Source organism: Equus quagga, chromosome 1 (genome assembly GCF_021613505.1).
Source record: "Equus quagga isolate Etosha38 chromosome 1, UCLA_HA_Equagga_1.0, whole genome shotgun sequence".
Classification (NCBI taxonomy): domain Eukaryota; kingdom Metazoa; phylum Chordata; class Mammalia; order Perissodactyla; family Equidae; genus Equus; species Equus quagga.
In genome coordinates, this window is record NC_060267.1 from 56,081,285 (window position 1) to 56,105,802 (window position 24,518).

The 24,518-nt window shown below is 36.9% G+C and overlaps 1 protein-coding gene across 11 annotated transcripts in view; it reads left to right on the forward strand.

The window, feature by feature from the left end:
• Positions 1 to 24,518, forward strand: part of ERC1 (ELKS/RAB6-interacting/CAST family member 1) — a 519,222-nt gene that overhangs the window by 192,913 nt on the left and 301,791 nt on the right. For 8 of the 11 annotated variants that reach the window (XM_046661687.1, XM_046661678.1, XM_046661704.1 and 5 more), the window contains 2 exons: positions 7,827 to 8,020; positions 18,474 to 18,485. In XM_046661687.1, coding sequence (XP_046517643.1) covers positions 7,827 to 8,020; positions 18,474 to 18,485 — 206 coding nt within the window. The remainder of the gene's footprint in view (positions 1 to 7,826; positions 8,021 to 18,473; positions 18,486 to 24,518) is intronic. The other 3 variants (XM_046661716.1, XM_046661724.1, XM_046661740.1) reach the window with 1 other exon arrangement.

Sequence of the window (24,518 nt, forward strand, 5' to 3'; positions counted from 1 at the left end):
TGTCTTGTAAGTCGTAGAGTTTCTTTATGACAGCTATTTTGAATTCTCTGTCATTTACGTTATAAACTACTGTGACTTCAGGATTGGTTTCTGGAGGATTGTCATTTTCCTTTTGATCTGGGTTGTTGCTGCAGTTTCTCATGGTGTTTGATGAACTAATATTTTGTCAGGGCATTTGTGGTAGTATTAGGTTGCAGAGTCCACTTGTTACCACTAGGGGGAAACAGCAGCAGAGTTTCTGGTCCCACCCCGTCTGCTGGAAGCTGTGGGGATACTATTGGTGCTTACACCGGCCAGGGAGCATTCAGGTGCTTGTGTGGACTGTGCTTGGTGGGTGGGGCTTCCTCCCTGGACCAAGCTAGGGCCACTCCTTGCAGCTGCAGTGTCACAGTGGGCCCCCCCCTGCAGGGAAAGTGATCACCAGTGGGCTAAGGGCTGCCGCCGCCTCTTCCTACAGTGACTCCATGGCGCATTCCCTCTTTCACAGCTCAGTGGTACTACGAGCACTTGCACAAGCCTGTATTTCCATCTCGCTGGCATATAGATCTGCTGCCACCTCTGCTTGTGGTCTTGCTGGCCATTGTGCTTGGTGGGCAGGGCTTCCTCACTGAGACCAAGCTGGGGGCAGTCCTTAGGGCCGCAGGGGCATGGTGGGCTCCCCCATGCCGGGAAAGCCATCATAGCATGCTAAGGGCTGCTGCCACCTCTTCCTACAGTTGCCCTGTGCATGTTCCCACGTTCTGGCTCTCTCTCCAGGCTAGAAAACATTCCTGGCCATGCACAGGGCTACTACAGGAGTGCAGGGAGTGCTCACCTATCTGCACCACTTCCTGGGGGCAGTCCATCCACCCTCAGATGTATAGCTACTTTTGTCTCTCAGGCATCCTGTTGTGCTGTGTGGGCTTCCTCCGTTGGTCAGTGGATGTTCATTTAGTTGTATTTACAAAGGCAGAGAGACAAGGGAAGAGCTCACTCTGCCATGTTGCTGACGTCTCTCTCCATTTTTCATTTTTTGAGGAATCTCCATACTGTTTTGCATAATGGCTGTATCAATTTACATTCCCACCAACAATATGTAAGGGCTCCCTTTTCTTCATACCCTTGCCAACACTTATCTTTTGGCTTCTTGATAATAGCCATCCCAACAGGTGTGAGGTGTGATCTCATTGTGATTTTGATTTGGTTTTCCCTGATAATTAGTGATATTGAGCACCTTTTCATATACCTGTTGGCCATTTGTCTGTCTTCTTTGATAAATATCTATTCAGATCCTTTGCCCTTTCTTTTCTTTTTTTCTTTTCTTTTTTGTTTTTGGTGAGGAAGACTGGCCCTAAGCGAACATCCGTTGCCAGTCTACCTCTTTTGCTTGAGGAAGATTGTTGCTGAGCCAATACCTGTGCCAGTTTTCTTCTATTTTTTTGTATGTGGGATGCTACCAAGCCTGGCCTGATGAGTGGTGCGTAGGACTGCACCTGGGACCTGAACCAGTGAACCCCAGGCCACCGAAGTGGAGCACATGAACTCAACCACTATGCCACTGGGCAGGCCCTCCTTTGCACATTCTTTAATGGGAATTTTGTGTTCTTTTGCTATTGAATTGTATGAGTTTGTTATATATTTTGGATATTACTCTCTTATTATCTATATAGTTTGTTATATATTTTGGATATTACTCTCTTATTATCTATATGGTTTGCAAATATTTTCTCTCATTATGGAGGTTGCCTTTTCACTTTATTGATAGTTTTCTTTGCTATGCAGAAGCTTTTTAGTTTGAGGTAGTCCCACTTGTTTATTTTTGCTTTTGTTGCCTGTGCTTTTGGTGTCATATCTAAAAAGTCATGCAGTGTACGTTTTTAACTAATGTAAGTCCACCTTCAGATAACGCTGTCCCACTTTAGGTGTGGTGCAAATAGCATATCAGTATTTCCAGTTCCTTCCTCCTTTCCCTGATGACGTTATCATTCATTTCATTTATCCATATGCTATAATCACCCAATACATTGTTATTATTATTACCTTAAATCATTACCTTTTAGATGCAGTAAGAATGATAAAAGATGTAATTTTAACTTCATTTATTCCTTCTCTAATTTTGTATATATGTGAATTTCTGACCTGTGTCATTTTCCTTCTCCCTGAAGACTTCTTTTAATATATCTTACACAGTGGGTCTCCTGGCTATGAATTCTTCAGTTTTTGTTTGTCTGAGGAAGTCTTTATTACCCCTTCACTTAAAAAAATTTTTATTGATGTATATTTGACATGCAGTATCCTATTAGTTTCAGGTGTATCTCATCGTCATTCAATATCTGTCACTTTTGAAGGATAATAACACTAGATATAGAATTTTAGGTTGATGGGTTTTTTTTCCCCCTCTAACACTTTAAATATTTCACTCTACTATCTTCTTGCACATGTGGTTTCTGATGAGAAGTCTGCTGTAATTTGTAACATTGTTGGTCTATCGGTAAGGTGGTTTTTCCCCTTTGTCTTCTTTTAAGCTTTTCTCCTTGTCTTTCATACTTTACATTTTGATTATGACCTGCCTATGGATAGATTTTTAGTATTTATATTGTCTGCTGTTGTGAGCTTCCTGATTTGCTCTGCTGTTTACTTTGGAAAATTCTCAGCCATTATTACTTAAAATTTTTCTTCTCTTTTCTTTTCCTTCTGGTATTCCAGTTATGTGTAGGTTGCGTCTTTTGAAATCATCCCATAGTTCTTGGATGTTTTGTACTGTTTCTTCATTCTCTTTTTTTCCTCTTTGCACGTTAGTTTGGGAAGTTTCTATGGACTTATCTTCATGTTTACTGATTCTTTCTCCAGCCAGTTCCAGTCTACTGAATAGCCCATCAAAGGCATTCATCTCTCTTCTGCGTTTTTAAAACTTAGCATTTCCTTTTGATTCTTTCTTAGAATGTCCACCTCTCTGGTTATATTACCCATCTATTCTTGGATGTTTTCTACTTTTTCCATTAGAGCTCTTAACTATTAATCATAGGTATTTAAAATTCCCTGTGTGATAATTCCAACATCTTTGTCAAATATCCGATGCTTGCTGTATGTCTTCAGGCTGCATTTTTTCTTGCGTTTTAGCATCTCATGTAATTCCTTTGTGAAAGCCAGACATGGTGTATCAGATAGTAGGAACTGAAGTCATAGGCCTATGTGTGAGGTTTAATTTGGCTAGAAGTTGAGCTGTATTTAATGTTTGCTGTAGCTGTAGGTGGCAGAGGCTTCAAATTCCTCTATTGTCCTTGGCTCCTCTGTTGACTTGGGCTTCTCTCTCCATAGAGAGTCTGTGTTTTGCGGCTCTTTCAGCTGTGATCCACTGTTATTACACTGAACCCAGTTGGTGTGGGGGACAGTAAGTGTTCCATAATCTTTTGATTGTCTCAATCTTTTATTAGCCTGTGTTCCTGGCTTTGATCTTCACAAAGGTTTCTCAGCTTATTTTCCCCCTTAGCTAGAGGGGCCTAGAGTGGGAGAAATACTCTTCCCCCAAGTGGGATACAGCTCTGTTAAATTCTTCACTCCTAGAGAATCAGTCTTTGGATAGAGTACGCTTTGGTCACAGTTGTTGCTCTTTCTCTCCCCGTGCTAGAACCGCAAGGGGATTTTTGTCAGCTCTTCACTGTGAGAAACTGGTAGGGTTTCTGGAGGTAAAGCCTGTGAACGTGTGTGGCGCTACCCTCAAACTGCAGCCCTAGGACTTTCTCCCCCTCTTGCTCATCTGCACTCAGCCTCCGGCAGTCCCTCAAAGTTGCCATTTAAGTGTTTTCTCCTAATGGCTTTTGTTCCAGGTAAGCAGATCTCAATTTCAACTCTCTGTATTTGCCTATGTGTCCTGATTTTGGAGTGGTAGTTTGTCCTATGACCTCACTTCTCTGATAAATCAAGAAAAGTCATTGATTTTCAGTTTTTCAACTTTTTCTTGTTGTAAGGATGGTAGTTATGAGTTCCAAGCTTTTTACACGTTGGAGCTGAAGTTACAGTCGTTTTACATGTGGAACAGACCTACTCATTCTTATTTTATGAAGACAATTATGTGAATTTTGCCATTTAGAATAAAATCTAAAATAGGAATAAAATAAAAACCCAATTTATTGCTTGTTTTTGGGAGTCAGATTTAATTTTATTAATTAACACATTTATAGAATTAATAAATTACCTAACCCCAGGAATTTGAGAGGAAATCACAGAGGTCTTAATTAACAATATGTATGTCTTGTACAGCTTTCTTAGTTCTGCTAGATGTCAAATGAACTTGAGTATTTTATCATATTATCTAAGTGCGTTAAACTCTTATGAATTTATCTTGGAAATTTCCTCTATTGAAAAGAAATACACTTTGACTTAAAAAAATGTCTTAGAATAAATGAGAGCATATTTCCTAATATAAGATTGAGATAAGAGTTAAGTAATAAAATGTAAGACTCAGAACAATTATTAAATATTGTATTTCAGATTTTATCTCATTCTAGTAGATAAGTAATTCCTTAGCATTATTACCTTATAAAAGCAGGATAGTAACATAAGTCAGATAGAGATAGACAAATACTGTATAATCTCACATAGACATGGCATGTAAAAAACAAAACCAAATCTGAACTCATAAATACAAAGAACAGATTGGTGGTTGACAGAGGTGGGGGTGAAATGTGTGAAGGTGGTCAGAAGGTACAAATTTCCAGTTACAGATAAGTTGGAGATGCGCTGCACAGCATGGTCACTGTAGTTAACAATACCGTGTTGTGCAATTGAAAGTTGCTAAGAGACTAGATCTTAGAAGTTCTCATGACAAGAAAAAAACATTTGTAACTGGTAGTGGATGTTAACTAGAGTTATTGTTGTCATTATTTTGAAATATATACAAATATCAAATCATTATGTCATATACCTGAAACTAATATAATGTATATGTCAATTATATCTCAATTAAAAAAGAAGCACAGTACGTATTGTCAGATGGCTTTTTTTTTTGCTACAATTTTAATTCTTCTTGGGCGCCTATTAGGTCTAGAATTTTGTTATCTTTGTCTTCTGTATTAGCAGTCTTTTTTGCTTTATAGCCTATTTATGGGTTTACCTGAAATAATCTTTGGCATATTTTCTTCTTGCTGAAAACCATAGCTCATGTAAGGTTGGTGTTGTAATGTATATTTATCCAAAAGGCTGTGTTTATCATTGAAATTTTCAAAGCAAATTTCTTCTCTATTATGTTTGGAGTAGGAAATGACTGGTCTAGAGATAATGACAAATTGAAGTCATTTTTGACCTATTTATAGCTTAAAAATTTATCCCCTATACCTGAATTTTGGTTTTCTGTGTCTTCAGCATGAGATAATAACCTCAGAATTACTAAGGAAAGCATTGAAATTCAACTTTTGTATTATCTGATTTGTTTTTCCCTGCTGAGTGAGATTCACCCTCAGCTAACATCTGTGCCAATCTTCCTCTATTTTTCCGTATGTGGGCAGCATGGCCACTAACAGAGCAGTGTGGGTCTGTGCCCAGGAACCGAACCCAGGTTGCAGAAGCGGAGCGCACCGAACTTAACGCTAGTCCACCAGGGCTGGCCCTGTATTATCAGAATTTTTTAAAATGCTAATAAATTCTTTCTTTTTTCTCCCTGGGGAGAAATAGACTCTGAATTTTTTTATTGGAGTTTTTTTTAAACTATATTTCTTAACCTTTTACCTTTTGTTTTCTTCCTCGTTCTCTTCTCATACCGTTTCCTTCTACTTTTCTTTGTTCTTCTCCCCTGAGTCTTCTCCCCTTCAGCATCCTGAAATAGTGTTAAACCACCCATCCAAGTCAGTAGGTGACCTGACAAAGTGACGCCATAAAGTCCTAGCTGATGTTTTTGCTGTATTTTGCACGAGTGATGCTTTTTTTACTGTCCTATAGAAAGTGAATACACTTGACCTTCTCATCTCTCCTTTCCTCAAGTAGGAACTCGAGTGGTTTTTTTTGTTGTGTTTTTTTAAATGACTCCTTTTTAAAGTATACTGAGGTGGATACAAAGTGGAAAAGTTTCTGCGAGACCAAAATTCTCCCCCAAACTTTGGGAAATGTCCACATTTCTGCTGCTTTTGCTTTGTTTTATGCTCACTAAGCATAAATTAATCACTTAATTCATTTAGGGCTGCCTCTCTTTCCCCCTTGCTTTTACTTTGTTTTGGCTTTTAACTATACCAGTTTAGGGTAGAATTTTGCTAACGTATTAAAATACATGTCTGCCAGTAGAGTCTCCTTTAAAGGCCTCTGTTAGTAATTGTGGATTTTCACAAGTGATTAAACCTGTAACAAAAGATATTGGTAAAGGACTTAATCTTAAAAGTACAGCTGTTGCTTTGACAAAATATTTAGCCCAGGTTATAGAAACATTTGTCTTTTCCTCAAGGTATTTTGCCTTAGAGCTTTCTGAAGTATTTCTTAAGAATGTGTATTTATCCCTTTAATATTTTTTCAAACCATTTTAGGGGACTAAGTATGTTTTGTTGTCTATTGAATAAGAGACAAGAAAACATCTTAGCCTTTACCTTCTCATTAAATACATTATATGTGCATGGTTTTAGAGATTCAGGAGAAAAATCGAAGACTTGAAAATTAGTTTTTGATTAGTGAAACTGCTTTATATTCCAAGATGCATTGAAGGTCCTAGTTGCTATTGCAACAGGATCCTGAATAAAAGACCTTTTCTCAGTTCTAAATGTAATCGTTGATTTCTGACTTTGTCTCCTGTTATCTTGAAAGATCCTGAATCCTTGCATTAGGAAGTTACTGATGTGGTGATAGCCATTTTCTTAACCTAACTCCATGTTTAGAATTATTTTTTAATTCTTAACTATTTTTTGTGAGGAAGATTGGCCCTGAGCTAACATCTGTTGCCAGTCTTCCTCTTTTTGCTTGCGGAAGATTGTTGCTGAGCTAACATCTGTGCCAATCTTCCTCTATTTTATATGGGATGCCACCACAACGTGGTTTGACGAGCACTGCTAGGTCCATACCCTGGATCCAAACCTGCGAACCCCGGGCTACCAAAGTGGAGTGCACGAACTTAACCACCATGCCACTGGGCTGGCCCCAACCTAACTCCATTTCTGATGACATCACACTTGCTGCTGCGTACTGATGTTTTGGTTGACAGACCGCATGTACAACAGTGGCCCCATAAGATTAGTACCATATAACATAGGTGTGTAGTAGGCTATATGATCTAGGTTCTTGTAAGTACATTCTATCATGTTCACACAGTGACAAAAACCTCCTGATGACAACTTTCTCAGAATGTAGCCTTGTTATTGAGTGATACATGACTGTATATGTTTCTCAATGCTCAAGGCCATATGATTTGTATGTGCTTGGTAAAGCAGTATATATGAGAAGGGAAGGGAAGTGAGCATCAAGTGGAAATCAGATCTCAGCATTGGTACTGGCTATGGTAAGATCAGCGGGAATCTCTGGTGATGCCTTTTGATATTATCTTGGAGAGATCAGTAGTAGTCTGGCTTCTTAGTACAGCTCACTAGACTCTGAACAGTGTCTTGGCTTATGATGATTTTTGGCCTGATAAATATTCAGGGATGTATTCTTTTAAAATAACTAATTCATTCAGAATCTAAGATAATTATTTGTTCATTTATTACTAATATTTTGTCTATGTAATATTTAAGCAGAGAAAACCCTTATAAATTGAAGACTAGCTATTAGATATTTGATAATACTCTATTTAAATTGGAATATAGAAGTTCTTTGGGACATAGTTTGCCTTCTGCCATTGTGTTTATCTAATAGAATTTGAACACTTTTCTTTGTAGGCACATGAGGCAACATTAGAAGCCAGAGCCAGCCCAGAGATGAGTGACCGAATACAGCAATTGGAGAAAGAGATTGCCAGGTACAAAGATGAATCTAGCAAGGCCCAGGCAGAAGTTGACCGCCTCTTGGAAATCTTGAAGGAGGTGGAAAATGAGAAGAATGACAAAGATAAGAAGATTGCCGAGCTGGAAAGGTAAGAAAAGGGAAGTGAACAGGGACTCACTATGTTAGAAATATTAAAGTATGCTTATAAACTATGTATTTCTGTGGCAGACTTTTTAAATATGTTTGCCTCTCTGAATTTAGATTCTTGAGTGCTTGATGTTACTTTATCATCTCCTTTTTATTCTGAGTCAGTTTAAATTCATTGTTGCAGTCTCTAAAAGGCAGCACAGAATGGGAATAAATTGGGAAGCTATGGACTTCAGCATCATTGATTGAAAAGAGAGAAAGTATTTCTTGATTAAGAAACTAAAGTTTTCTACCGGCTAATCAAGAGAGTACAAAAGCTACTTGGTCTTTAGTTATTTATTTATCTATCTAAGGAACAAATGAGCCTCAAGTTCAAGGAATTAATATTTTCTCATAGGTTTAGACCTTTTTTGTTGAGCTGATACTCCTTTGGGTTATGAATTGTTAGACTTCACCATTTGTGTTGTGGAGAAGCAGGCGATTACATCAGGGCATAGGTCAGAGTTAGAAGAAGGGGGTGCATCTTGAGGACAGTGTAGGAGACCTGGATTTGATTTTTGTGGAGCTCTGACTTTGAATTCTTCAAAATGAGCTGAGTTTGAACAGATCCAGTCAGACAGCTCTCTTGGAATTTTCTTTGTCTTTTTTAAAAAATTAGGGTGTTTCATACTAAAGATTAAGCGTATTCCTCTTGACCTCTTCTTTTACACCGTATATTTAAAATAAATTCACGGGTGCATGGAAACAGTTCTTCCGGTGGGACTTGGTTAATCACCCACGGTCTTCTGAACAGTCGGACTGTCAGTGACAGGATGAAGCCCCTAATCTGTGTGGCTCCTTGGAGCCTGATTCTTAGGAATATTTTATTTTCATGCTCTTGAAGGGTGGGAAGTATTTGACTCCTTTCATAAGTTTATTAAGTTTTAAATTTTCGGGTTACTTCAATTTAAGACTTGATATTTTCCCCAGAAGTTATTTTTTTCTTCTATTCTGTATCCGTAGAAATTTGATTTTCAAGAAACTAAAACAATGAAGTCCAACCCTCACAATTCTCCTTCACTATACTGAAAGTGTGAATAACTTTCACACTGTAGGCTGATTACTTACTCACTCATTTCCTCTTATTTTGATTATTAACTCTATTTATATTTTCTGGTTCTGGATAAGACAAACAGATAAAGTTCTTTAAGTCAAAATTAACAAATTACCCGAATCTCAAGATTAGATTTTGTGCGTTTTTTTATGCTTTTGTCCATGTTTGCACTGTATCTTCCCCCCTCAACACACACACACACACACACGCGCGCACACACACACACTTGCATGAATATGCACCTCTCTTTGCTTTTGTCTTGGCCTGAAATCAGCAACAGTAGTGTATAGATTTTAAAATACAATACTTTTGATGGATTAGTGACTTCCCACTAAATATATTTCAATATTTCAGAAAAGAAATTCCTTGATAAAGTTTCATTTTTCAGTTTGAGTTCTTGTATTAGAAATCTACATTGAAATTATTGCTTTGCTATTCCAGGCAGCTTGCTTGAAAAACATCTTGATTCATTTTTGGACCTAATACTGATTTTGGGAAATGGACATGATTTGAATGAGAGTAAGAAATAGGATTAAATCTATGTTTGATATCCAAAGCAACCACATAGCTTTTATTAGCCACTATATTTTTCATATTTTGAGAAAGAGTTCTAAATGATATACTCTCTCCACAGAATATAATTTATAAAGTTGAAAACGCACTATACAGGTTTGTCCTCTGGTCATGCAGCAGCTGTAATTTTGTTTTAGAATTTGTCGCAAAGTTTCTTGGTTACTAAAAAAAGAAAGTTTTTAAAACTCAGTTTTTGCTACTGGCTTTATAATTTGTTACTGAGCAACATAATTTAAAATAAGAATAAATAGTCAAAAATAGTTGGGATTATATTATACCTTTTGTTCCCAGATTTAGTACTGAAGTGCATTGTGTGTGGCTGCTGTGTTTCTTACTAACCGTTTGCTTCTTATGGTGCCATTCCACTATTTCCTGTGTGTGGGTGTCTTCCTGTAATATACTGTTTGAATTTCTTCACCTTTCTTTTGATTTGTCTCATCACGGTCCTGTTCTATTGGGGCTTCATGTCTGTGTGTTCGTATGTGTGTCTCCTCTTGGCCATATTCTGTCTCAGAATGCCGGTCTCCCGCAATTTGTACCTTCCACACCAGGTTCTGTCCCTGCACTGTCAGGGGTTTGTTTGGGACTTCCTGGGAAAGTGAGTGTTATGTAAGGCCACGGTTCTGTACTAGACTGGATTGCTACTGCTGGGCCTTGCTGGGCATTTTGCTTGATCAGAATTAAAGAACAGCTGTTTATGTGTTAGGTTGAACTGTACCTCTTAGGTACATTGCTTGTGGACAACGTGTGTGTTCTCTGGTAAGATTCTGTTGTTGTTGTGTAAAATTGTCTTAGTCTTTGTTCCAGCCTGTCTTTTATGTGGTTGTTTTATGCTTGAATGCCCTTGAAGGGGTAGCCCCTTGACTATTGCAACTAGGCCCACTGTCATTCAGGACGTACAACTCATTTCTGAAGGGTGTTCAGCAGCCTTCTAAGTGCAAAAATAAAAGCAGACTGTTAGAATCGTTGAACTAAAGGAAAGTCTTAGTGTTCTTTTAAAGTTTCTTAGTACTTCTTATGTAAGGATCTCCAGTATTAACAGATTTAGATAAATCATCAAGGATTCCTAAACCTATTCTTTGTGGTCTTGAGGAAAATGAATAGTCCCTTACATTGCTCTTAAAGAACAACAGTAGTTTCTGTTCAGAGATGATTTAGTGTTGTACCACTGTCTTCACCTACTGCAATTTTGGAAAGAGGATTGTGTATGCTCACCCATACATCTGCAGATGTAAAACATTTTCTCCAATTAAGTTTAATAAGTATTACTTCTAAAATCATATTCCATACTGTAGTGTATATCAGTGAAAGTTCAACCAGAGTGGCAGAACCAGTAGATGATATATATATATATATATATATATATATATATATATAAAGGGATTTATTGCAAGGAATTGTCTTGCATGATTGTGGGGTCTGGCTAAGCAAGTCTGAAATCTGTATGGCAGGCTGTCAAGAAGAGATCACTAGTAGGTTAGAACTCCTGCAGCCACAGGCCAAAACTGGTCCATAGAAGAATTTCTTTTCTTTTTTTTTTTTTTTTTTTAAGATTTTATTTTTTCCCTTTTTCTCCCCAAAGCCCCCCAGTACATAGTTGTGTATTCTTCGTTGTGGGTTCTTCTAGTTGTGGCATGTGGGACGCTGCCTCAGCGTGGTCTGATGAGCAGTGCCATGTCCGCGCCCAGGATTCCAACTAACGAAACACTGGGCCGCCTGCTGCGGAGTGCGCGAACTTAACCACTCGGCCACGGGGCCAGCCCCAAGAATTTCTTTTCTTTGCTAGGGAAACCTCAGCCCCACTGTTACAGTCTTCCCGAGGATTCAGTTATGCCCACTTTGATTATCTAGGATAATCTCCTTTGCTTAAATGGATTAAAGGCTTTAATTATATCTGCAAAATACCTTCATAGCAACGTCTAGATTAGTCTTTGATTAAGTGACTGGGCACTGTAGCCTAATGAAGGTGACACTTCAGGAAAGTCATCACCTAGTAGTTCTGGATAGTCTTTATAGGTCAGTTGAAAGAAAAAAATCTATAAAACTAGAACTAGGAATGAATGTCCTTTTGTAAGTATGTAGATGGGTTTAGATTAGCCCAGGAACTGAATGTGGTTGAGAATATTAGAGTTTCTATTTAAATTCATAATGAACAGTTTTTCTTTGGCATGATGTTTAAAATATTTAGTAATGTAGGCTGATAGAATTCTGATATTAGTCTGTTTTCAGACTCTTGAAAGAATTGTTCATTGTCTTCTGTTTCAGTCTTATTATTCCTTTTAGCCAAATATTCATGTCATGGCATAGCATAGCTAGGAGCATTATCTCCCGTGCCATATGTTGTGTTTGCTTCATAATTTTGCTTTTGTGTTTGTTTTACCTTTTTTTCTAATACAGAAATACTAATGAATCTGCAGAATTTGGTGTTTGCAGCAGAAATCTTCAGTTTACTCTAATACGAGGTTCATTTAGATTAGATTCAACATACCATTTAGAAACTTGTATAGTATTTAGAGAATGGCAGCCATCTTCTGGTTTTCAGATAATTTAGGTATCAAGGATTGCCTTTGAGGGGCTGGCCCTGTGGCCGAGTGGTTAAGTTTGCATGCTCTGCTTTGGCGGCCCAGGGTTTTGCCAGTTTGGATCCTGGGCGCGGACATGGTACCACTCATCAAGCCATGCTGAGGCGGCATCTCATATAGCACAACCAGAAGGACGTACAACTAGAATATACAACTGTGTACTAGGGGGCTTTTGTGGGGGTGGGGCGGGGGAGGGAGAGCAGGGCAGAGGGGAGGAGGAGGAGGAGGAAAGGATTGCCTTTGATTTATCAAAGTTAGGAATTTTTAGCGATCACAAGAATAATAGAATGTATTAGTGTGTAACCTCCATAATGAATAGAAAATGTAGATTTACTGTATTTCTCGATTTGGGGAATATAAAAACTGGGATTTTCGTGGATGTAGATTTCATTTTGGGGTATGTTTTAAAATTTAGTAGAGGGATTAAAAGATGAGAAGAAAGGACATACTTTCTTATAAATCTTTAATCTTTGAAAACCCTAAAGTGTTTTTTATTCCCTGTTCCTTTTGCCTGGTTGCTCTCCCTTTAAATATGTATCTTTAAAAATACCATTGTTAATAAGATTTATAGTTATCAGGCTCTTGAAAATAATATCCAATCTGTGAGTTTAGTTTTTCTCTGCACAACCCACTCTCTTCTCTGCCACAAAATGTACTCTTTCGTTCGTCATTAGTCAATGAATTAATTTTTTTACTTATGGAGGCTCTTATTTGCTGGTTACTGTTCTGGGCTCTGGACACATCAGGGAACAAAACAGATAAAATATCTGCTTTCACAGGGCTTATAATCTAGTTGGGAGGAGATGGACAGTAGAAACTAAAGATGTAAATGTCAAGTGGTGATGAATACCATGAAAATGTTAATGCAGAGTAAGGAGGTAGAGGGTGGGAGAATTCGTGTGGTTGCTGTATTTATAGCGTGGTCAGGAAAGACCTTCTGATAAGGTGATTGAGCAGACACTTCAAGGAGGGGCTCTTTTCTTTAGAAGTCCTCAGAAGCCCTTAAAAAAGCCTACTTGGGACAGATTCAGTAGTGTAGTGGTTAAGTTGGTGTGCTCTGCTTCGGCGGCCTAGAGTTCGTTGGTTCAGATCCTGGGTGCAGACCTACACAACACTCGTCAAGCCATGCTGAGGCGGCGTCCCACATAGCAGAACTAGAAGGGCATACAACTAGAATATACAACTATGGCCTGGGGCTTCAGGGAGGAGGGAAAAAAAAAGGAAGATTGGCAACAGTTGTTAGCTCAGGGCCAAATCTTCCTCACCAAAAAGCATACCTTAAAAAAAAAAAGTACTTTCCTTTAAAAAAAACCAAAAAACCTACTTTATTGAGGTACAATTTACATACAATAAAATGTACCCATTTTAAGCTTTTTGTTTGAGATTTGATAAATGTATACACCAGTGTATCCACCACTACAGTCAAGATCCAGCACGTTCTTTCACTGCCAGAGGTTCTCTCAGAGCACTGTGCAGCAGCTGTCTTCCCATCCCTAGCCCCGGGCACCACAGGTCTTAGAACCATTTTTTAGATTAACTTTATCTCAGGTTTTAGTTTTCTGCTTTCCTTTTTTTGTTTGGAGTTGAGAATAAATTATATTATACCAACCAAACATCCATTTTCTCGTCAATCCTAACACAGTCCTAAGTTTTGCAGTTTCCTGCAACTCCCAGATCCAGGAGTAGATCCTGATTCATTTAAGTCAGTCAAGGTAATAGAACTTTCTTTTTCGGTGACTAGTTACACACTGAGCCTATTATCCTTATGTGATTCGAGGGGAAAACTACAGAGAGGCCTCTGGGGAACAATTTTCTCATAAGGAAAACTTGCAGGAAGAAAGGTGCCCCCTTGTATAGATTTTTTTTATATACAGATAAGGAGGCTGAGGCCCAGAGAGATTAAATGACTGGTCCTGTATCACATAAGTAGGTAGGTGATAGCAGAGTTGTGCCAAAGAATTCCAGAATCTGTCTCTTCTACTTTTTCTCCTTTTGAACCTCCTGTGTTCAGTTTTCGTTGATGAACCTACCTTCTACAAGATAAGGATATAGACAAGCTAGATGATTCAGAGGCTGCTCACTTGAGGATCCTGCCGAGGCCAAAGGCTTTTCCCACATGCTAGAATGCCCTCTTAGAGGACAAATGCTTTGGAACTGGCATGTGAGTTGCTTTGCTGCCAGGTGCCAGTTTTTCCACGTCTGACTCCTAGCCATTATGTCACTTCGGACTCAGTGAAGAGATAGTTCTGGTCCCAGAAGATTAAGACTCCAATAAAGAGCAGCTATTGTCATTTCTTTTGTAGATGATGCTGGCAGAGGCATTCTTCCACAGCTTGTCCAGTAGCTAGAAGTTTCAGTGATGTTTCAGTTTAAGGTCTGGTTGAATTCCTGGGAAGTAATACTTAACATAATTAATGTGCACCCCAAGATGTAGGATTATCATAGAGAAGGGGCTTCTTGTTGAACTATGGACTCTTAAGTCTGGTCTTTTAGTTTTTGAGACCAATATTAAGTGATAATGGCTTGAGAGCTCATTTGATGGGAAAGCTAGTAGGTAATTTTGGATCCTAGACTGCCAGTTTGAGGTCCAAGAACTCTGATGTCGGTAGAGATATGAAATGGACAGGGAAAGCCAGGATATTGTACTGCTACTGTGACTATTCTGAAGAGAGCAAGAGGACCAGAGAGCAGTTTTGTTATTCATTCATACACACACACACACACACACATGAATATATAGACACACACATTCTTGGGCCAGTCTTGTAAGTAGTTAGAATGGTGGACTTAGTTTTCCCACTTTGTGATGGTTAATTATATTTTCTTTGCTAACCATCTTTTCCAGACCTCACCTAGAACTATTAGTTCTAGGCTTTTAATGATGGTTAAAAGTAAATTTTATGGACTAGCAAGAAAACCTAACCTGTATTTATGATATTGTTCCCAAGGGAACTACATTCTGATTTATAAACAACTGGCCTTATTTGAAAGAGTGGTACATGATCTGTTCATAAGATTTGGAGCTACTTTAGTTGATTTTTTTTTTTTTTTAAAGCAAAGGTGTTCCAAGTTTGCTCAGAATTTAGGCTAAGACTAGTTAGCTCCTGAATTAACTGTCTGAACTGCTAAACTGGTAACTTTTGAACTCATTTTGGTAAGTGAGAGGATTCTATACTTCTGTAGATCAGGATCAACATACTGAACTGAGCTTGAACACAAAGAATGAGGTCATTTTCCCATCATGTCAGGAGTGACATTTAATCTGGGGTATTACTTGCACGTGTGTATGTATAAGAGAAAATTTTGCTGGTGGTATTTGGAGAAATTAGGGAAGATAGTTGCTAGGCTTAAATCTTATGGCTCAAGGGATATTGCTTTTTGAGTTTTTGCTTTGCTTTTAAAAATTACTAGTGTCTGAAATGTTATGTAATGAAAATGGAGTTGTTTTTATTTTTCATAAATCTTCTAAAATGTTTTGGCAAACTTGAGCTAGTTTAGAGGATGATATTTCCAATCTTTGGTTTGATAGTCTTAGTAGAATTAACTGTTTTCTTAAAAAATGGACCTCAAAATTAGAAGATGAATGCTTTTTTTCCTGTCTGCTTTTTCTTATTCTTTTCTCTTTGACTAAAATTATTTTTCCCCTTATTCATTTGTGGAAATCTAACCCCTTTTTAACAGTTATCTTTTGGGGAAAAAACCAAAAGCAACCTTTACTGACCTTCCTTATGTAGTAATTTCTCTTTTCTTTGTTTGTGCTTTTCTTAGAGTATCTGTCACATTCTGTCCTTGCATAGAATATTCTTATATAATTTAATGTAATTCATTGGGATTACTTTTTGATCTGCTGGTTAAACAGAGTTAGATAACCTCTTTCCTCTTTTGTTACAATGAAATACCAATTCTAAATTTTCTTTTTACATTTTAACGTCTCTGAAACTGGAATACATGTATAAATAATAGCATGATATAATTTCATTGGCATAATTTTTTTCTTTCTTAGTGATACGTAAATAATGGTTTATTTATTTAAGTTGACCTAAAAACTTTTTTTGGACCTTTTCATTGGAAAAATAGGCTGTTTGTGATTATTTTATATTGGTATCACAGTATATTCAGGCATCAGTGGCACAGTATAACCTGAAAATATAAACCTACATATTTAGTTTTCGTATTTGTAAATATTTTTCCATAAAGAAAGCTTGAATTGATATTCAACTTAATGTCTTCAAAGATCTTCCATATAGAAATGAATATTAAGCTGGTTTATCTCTTTGGCATAATCTAGTATACAATTCATGAGGAAAAGGGTTCCTTAGAGAAGAATTTCCTTACTTTTAAATTATAGTTGTGTCTTTGATCCATGAAGTACAGTGTCAGAGAATATGGTCTTAGTACAGTGAACTGAGGAGAAATGTTTGCTGCTGCTGTGGTGGTTGTGTGTTCTTCCTTGAGAGAGAATGGGCTGTGTTAAAAAAAAAATGAAAACTAAGATGCTGAGAGTATCAGAACTGAAGATGACTGCTTCTTTATCTGATCCTGCTTGCTTCAGCTTGCTTTCCAGGGAAGCTGCTTTTTCTTTCTTCTTCTTCCTTGATGAATTTCACTGATTTCATTTAAAAGAAGAATAAATTAGTTTTTTGTGTGTGTGTGAGGAAGATTGTTGCTGAGCTAACATCTGTGCCAATCTTCCTCTATTTTGTATGTGGGGTGCTGCCACAGAATGGCTTGATGAGTGGTGTGTAGTTAATTTAATTTAATTAAGTATTAATCAATTTTTTCCCCCATGGATATATCTGTGTCTTATATAAATCTATAGGAGATTTCAGGTAGTGTCATTGTTGATGTAAAATTATTCTAACTTACTGTGTCATAACCAACAATAATAAAAAAGATAATTGGGAACAAGCATTTAGAGATTGGCCTCTTTTTACTTTGAACATTGTCTGCATTCTGCACTGTTTTATATATGCCAAAGATCCATGGATTTTTGTAGATTCACTTTAGGAATCTGTAACCATCATAGAACGTGTGAGGTATGCCCAGGTGATATGTCAGCAGACCTACATTTTTATCCTGGATTTACCACATACTCACTGTGTGATTAGGAGGAAGTGTTTTGTTGCTCTGTTTTTCATCTCTTTACCTTATATAATGGGGATAATAAATCTTGTCATCCTTACCTTTCATTATTCTCAAAATGACTTTTGTAAATTCTCTTTTTAAGTACTGAAACATTAGAAAACATTAAAGTACAAATTGAAATGGTGCTTGCATTGAAGAAAAAACCTCTTGTTATAGATACTTAAAGTAAAATTTAGATCCTCAAGACAATCTGGATGGCACTGGCCATAAGAAGTCTAAATATTTGGAGGATAGTCTTCATTTCAGTGAAAGTGAGTAATTTGTAAACAGGTGACACTGCCTCTGCCTGTCGTTACAGGAAGAAGTAATGAGCATGGGCTGCACGCTGTGTAGCTGTGTTAAGCATAGCTGCTTGGCACCTCTTACTGCTGAGCAGTGTTGGAAGTGAACTGATGTTTATAGACCCACATATTCTTCATTATTGCTTTTAGAATGCACCATTTGGGGTGGATTTTAGTTATTTGGAATGAAAAATATTGGTTAAAATTAAAAAAATAATTATTCTCACATTTGAGAAAATTATCTCAAATTTGTTGGGAAAATAAGAGTTCTGTATTCTACAGAGTAACTGAAGCTGTCATTGCTTTTTTGCTTTTGCTCATGGATAACTTGGATCCAAGAAATGGAGCAGGGTGGGTAAAGGATTAGCCAAGGTGGGTGTGTATAAAATTAAGTTGACTAAAGTTATGAAATCACGATTAGCTGCTTTAGTGAAAAGGTGAGCAGCTAACCTTCTTCTCTTCTTTTCATTTGTGTTTAAGAAATTAGTTTTTTCACCCCCTGAGGGAAGGGTAAATTTTAGACAAATTTTTTTCCTTTAGAAACTTATATTAAGGTACAGTGGTGTAATCTAATATGAAAATATACTTATTGAGAGTTGAAAATCTAAAATTGCTAATTTTTAGTGCCTGTGCAGAATCTGTATGACTCCTTCCCCTTCTCTAATCCTGTGCTTTATGTTTTGTCTGTCTGTGAATAATATTATTTCCAAATATTGTCCTTATTAATTCTTTCTAACTTTCTCTTTCACATTTTCTTCCTGGATTTGCCGTTTCCTTCAGTCTCACCTCAAGGTCAGTATGCTTGTACTAAAACAAAGATATGTAATAGAGCATTGTATACTAACCTTATCTTGAACTCTAATAAGGAACTGATGTGATAGAACTTATTCCTGGAAAGAGAAGTCTAGAAATCTAGTTATGGTTGCATAAAATGGCAGGAGTTTTAGGTTTATCAGAAGAGTAGATTCAAAGTTCTGTGCTTCAAAAGATGGTGAGAGTAGTCACAAAGCAAGAATCAGACTGACCAGGGTTTGACTGAGAGAGAAATTAAGATGAAAGGAGCAACCAGGGGAATGAGGAGAAAAAATATATATTTTTAATTCAATTAAAATTTCATAAAGACATTCTGGCTATTATGTTAGATTAGCAGGGTCGATGCAGCATGAATGATGGAGGGCAAGTTGCCACAGTCTGTGGATTTGTATAGGAACCTTTGAATTATTTCACATATGCAAACTTACACACGCACACCCCCTTTATATTTTGGGTTTGTTTTGTGATTCTGCTGAATGATAGGCTAATGATAACAAAACCAATCACCGTGCTGTCTTTTGTGCCAGGGGTGCTACGGGGGAGGTTGTACAGGTTTTGTTTCAACTGATCTTCAGCAAGTGTGTGGAGGGGTTTATTATTTCCACTTTGTAGGTGAATAACATAACTTCAGAACCCATTAAATAACTTGTCTATCTTCATTAGTAAGTAAATTAGTAAGAGAAGCTGGCAGAAAACAATTAGAAAGCTGCATTTTAAAAGTTATTTATTTTGAATATAAGCCCTGGCAATGTAAATTAAGGTGTGAGAATTTCTGATAGGCTTCAGAAAATGATGTTAATGCCATATGCATTTTACCTAGCAGCTATTTCCTAATAATAATGACATATATTTACTGTTTATAAAAGCACCTGTCTCTTTGATTCTCACAGCTAACATATGAGTTATGCAGGACAGATTGTTATTCTGAGGAGGAACTAAGATTAGGGAACATGACTTTTCTAGAGTCAACCAACTAGTAAGTACTTAGATTTGAAGCCAGATCTTCTTATTTCAACCTCAGGGCTCTTTATATTGTATGTACTCTAGCCTAGAAATTAGAGTATGAGCTATAGAGCCCCAGATTGCTTGAATCTTCTTAGGTAGGTTTCTCATCTGTAAAATTGGGATAATTATGTAATCTAAAATGTTGTTGTAAACATTGAATGAGTTAGTACAAATAGCACTTAGAATCGTGTCTGGCTCAGGGTAAGAAATTAATAAATGGAGCTATTATGATTACTCCTTTTTGCCTTTTTCATGGATTCCTATTTGATCAAGGATATCGTAGCGTGATGTCATATATTTCAGGTTCTTTAAAACACTATACTGTTCGTATTGATTTATACCAGTATTCATAGAAAGTGCAAAGTAGAATCCTAATGCAAAGTTGTGTATGTGTAGAAAATGAGAAAAGAGGACATATTTCTTCTGTAATGATATTTTAAGGCTCCACTTAACTTTTAAGGTGCTAAAATTTCTATTGTAGATAGAAAGATGATGTTGAGGCTTTTTTTGGAAAAAAGTTCTCTTTTCCGTTTTCACTCCCTGATATATCTTCTCAGTATTTAAATTTGAGGACCTAAACGATATTTCTGCAAAAGTCCCCTTATCTTTGACTCATTTAAAAATAAGCGATTTGTGTGGAGTGTGTGTTAAAAAAACACAATAATGGGGCCAGCCCCAGTGGCGCAGCACTTACGTGCACACATTCTGCTTCAGCGGCCCAAGGTTCACCGGTTCAGATCCCAGGTGTGGACATGGCACTGCTCATCAGGCCATGCTGTGGCAGGCATCCCACATATAAAGTAGAGGAAGATGGGCACGGATGTTAGCTCAGGGCCAGTCTTCCTCAGCAAAAAGAGGAGGATTGGCAGTAGAGGTTAGCCTCAGGGCTACTCTTCCTCAAAAAAACAAAACAAAACAAAACAAACACAATAAAACCCTTCTTTTATAATTACTTCTGCTAATCTAATTCACGGAGGGGGTTCTTCAGTCAGATTCAGACTGCCCTCTTGCTTCTCTCTAAGCAGATGACCTCTCCTGCTTTACCACGTGAATAGTTTAGAGTATCGGCAGTCTGGAAATTGATATTTTCACGCATCTTGACCTTCCTTTTGTTTCAGTGGAACTAATGTCCTAGCTCTTTTCCAAGGCTGCATCTTCCTTTTCTTTTCATTCCTTCTCTCTTAGCAGTTTTCAAAACCTTTCCTCATAAATTAAATTGTCTTCTCCTCATTTCTTTTCCACTGATTCTCCCAAACATAAAACATATCCATTTCCCCCATCCTTAAAGAAGTGTAAATAATCCTTCCCCCTGTCTTTTCCTTGGCTTCGAATGACTATAATATCTTGCCTTTACCTTTTACTTTTCTTTTCTGTTTACCTTCACTGTTTTTGAAAGAACTGTTTATGCTCGCTGCCTCCACTTTCACACTTTCCACTTATTTCCTGAGCCTATGCAGTTGGATTCTTTTCTCACTGCTGTGCTAAAATCGCTTCAGTGATGTGCTAGTTGCCCAATTCAGTGAGCTTGTTTGTCTTGGGCTTACTGACCTTTCTGGGGTGTTAGGTATTATTATCTCCCTTCCTTCTGGAAACTCTTCTTTCATAGTTTGTGTGATGTTGTTTTCTGTTAGCTCTCTTACCACCTCATTGACATTTTTCAGTCTATTTTGCTTTTCTTCTTTTACATGTTTCTTAACTCTTGGCATTTCTCATGTTCTTTTAAAAAATTCCTTTTTCATCCACATTATTGGTCACCTGCCATGTTAACAGCAAAGACTCAGTTTTATTTTGTTCAAATTTTTATGGAACCCCTATTTCAAATAAACTATACTCATAACAGAAAAATCTTACAAGTTGGCAATAAAAATAGAAAGCACAAATACTGCATTTTAAAAGTGATTTTCTACTCTAACTCCCATTTTCTACTCTTAAACATTTTTTTTCACATATTATAGTAAAACAGTATGGCTACCACTTAAGTAATTCAAAGTATGGCAAAATCTGAAAACAGTTCAGCTTTAGTAGAAAAATATCATGAAGGCTTTTACCTGTGTTTGAAGAACTTTTGTCTCAACTTAAGCTTCAAGTGGAGTCATATTTTTACTGGGAAATGGTATCGCTTTGTACCCTATTTTGTCTTTTGCATGATAGGTTTTGATCTAAGTATCTCTTAACAAAACCCTATGAAAAGCTCCAAAAGAACTGTCCATGGAAGTCATTGGTATATACATAATTCTCTGAGTTACAAGTTATGTTATTTATAATAGTAGTTGGTTCATTTTAGTAGCTTTTACTCTAGCAGTAAGTGTCATTAAACCATACTTATTTCTAAATAAGTTTATTTTCCAAGGAATAAAACAGGTTTTGTTTTTCCAATGGCAAAGATCGTTTTGGCTGTAGCATGTAAAAAAGGTATCTCTTCATTCCAGATTGAAATTTAATGCAGTATTTTTTTGTATATAGAAGTATTTTACCATTTTAATTATGGTTTTGCCAAGTCCAGTTGAGTAGGTCATCAAGAAAGTGTAATTTATTGATGGTTTGAGATTAGATTGAATGTTTGGATGAGTTTATCATATGACCTTAGGCAAGATGCTTAACCCTTCAGTCTTCGTTTTAGCTGCCTGTTTTGTGTTAATAGTGATGCTTAACTGTAGTGTTTATATTTTAGTCTCCACTTAGTATTTCCATTTTCCATAGATTTATTTGTTTCCTCTCTTCCTCCCTTATCCTCTCCTGCCCTCTTCTGTCCCCATTTCCCTTCAGTAAAGAGCAGAGAGATTTTATTTATAGTGATGATCACGTTCTCTATCCTTAAAACACATACATCGCTTTAGTTTCTGATCAATGACATTATCCCCAGAGAATGAATACAAAGAAATAATTCCATGGATAGATGAAAATATATGATTTGGTCTAGAATTCATCCATCCTTTTTATTATATAACAGCACATTTGGCTAAAGGCAGGACATTCAGGAGGTGAGGCCTATAAATGTCGTCTTTTCCCTCTTACAAATTGAGCTCAGTATTATTATTACCCATGTTTTATGTAGCAGTGACTGTTACAGACTTGTCTTCAAAACGAATGTTTGCAATCCGTGGGTAATTCCTACCAACTGTATTAAGACCAGAGTCTCTGTATTGTTAGGTAATAAAAGTTAAATACCTATATCTTGCTCACATATTTTCCTGTTGTTATAATCTCTTTCGTCTAGTTTGATGAAAGCATTCCACGTTGATTTTTAAAATCTAACTTAGTCAAATAACCATTTCTCTCATTGCACATTTTAGAATTTTTTTTATTATTGACTGATACTAATCACTAAAACCTCATAAGATGTCATTCACAAAAAGAGGTTTAACTGTATTTTGAAGGCGTATTTATTTTCTTATTTTTTAGCCAAAATGTTCAGAACTTTATAGGCCCAAGAGCATTTCTGACCCTATGGGAATTATTTACAAAGACTTTAATTTATAGGCAAGAGTTTATAATCTAGGGGAATGATCTGTTATTAATTCCAATTTTTGCTTCCACTTGTCATTCCTTTGGCTTTCTTAAACAATCTTAGTTGTGTGTATTTCCTTATTTATTTTCCTTTCAAGCAATAATATTGCGTAGTGTTTTTGTAATAGGCCACACGAGCACAGTATAGACACACCTTTGGTTAACTAACTTCTGAAATAAATATATTGCTATTTCAAATGATTCATTGGTAGAAAAAAAATGTGTACACAGACTTGTGCTGATTTGCCTAACTCTTCTACTGAAAAAGTATTGAGTTTCATGCTATCATGCATTGAGAAGTGGTAAAAGTTATTTTTCCAGATAGCAATTGTAGATAACTTCCTGGCATTCTGTAGTTGAGCTAAAGATGGCATATTCAATAGTGAAAGGAGGAAAGACTAATTTTACAGTTAGTCAAAATTTGAGTATCTGTAGAGTTGCCAGATTTAGCAAATAAACATATGGAATGCCCAGTTAAATTTGGTTTACAGATGAACAATGAATAATTTTTTAGTATTAGTATGTCTTATAAATACTGAGATATACTGAAATATTATTTGTTGTTTATCTGACAAAATTAGTTTCTGCCACCCCCATCTTATTTTTTATCTCACTTCAAGTCAAATGGGAAGATATTTTCCCATTTTACAGATAAGAAAATTAAGTTTCAGAGGAGCTAGGGGACTTACTCTCAGGGTCATAGCTACTTAGTGGCAGAGTCTAGGGTACAAATCCGGTTTCTCTGATTTCATGTTCACCACATACTTTACTATCCTCTATTTCTTGTTCTGTATGTCCTTGTAAGGCCCAGAAACAATATGTAGATTACGTTTTTAAATATATGTTTTCTGCTCCTTGGAGAATGGGGATGGGGGTTGGATTAATGTGTTATTCTTAGGTGAGAATTGCCACTCCTTCGTCATTTCTATCCTGTTGTATGGGATGCTCCTTCAGTATTGACTGGGTTCGTACTACATTCTCAGCCTCGCTCAAGGAAAGCTCCACAACACAACTTATGTTTTAGGTATTAGGTAATGTAATTTATTTGGTAAGGTACTTTCAAACAGCGCTTCTCAAACTTTAACATCATACAAATTGAATGGAAGTTTGTTAAAATGCAGTTCTGATTTGGTGGGTTTGAGTAGGGCATGGGCTTTTGCATTACTAAAAGCTCTCAGCTGGTACTGATGCTGCTGATCCGCGGAGCATGCTTTGACTGGCAGAGCTTTAGAATACTGGCAATGAATTAACATTTTTGGAATTGATTTTCCCTCTTCTGTTTTTTTTAATTTACAAACATTTAACATTATCCCTGTTGATTTCCCTATACCACCAGCTCATATTTGAACTTCTTATGAAAATATGTTTTCCACTGGTTTCAGGATAACAAGGCCACCCTTTGCCTCTGTTAAAGGCCCTCGGTGGTGTCATATTGGCATAGATATGAGAGGCAAGTTAAAATTTCAGGGTGTTAGAGCAAAAGCGAGGTTTTCATTGGCA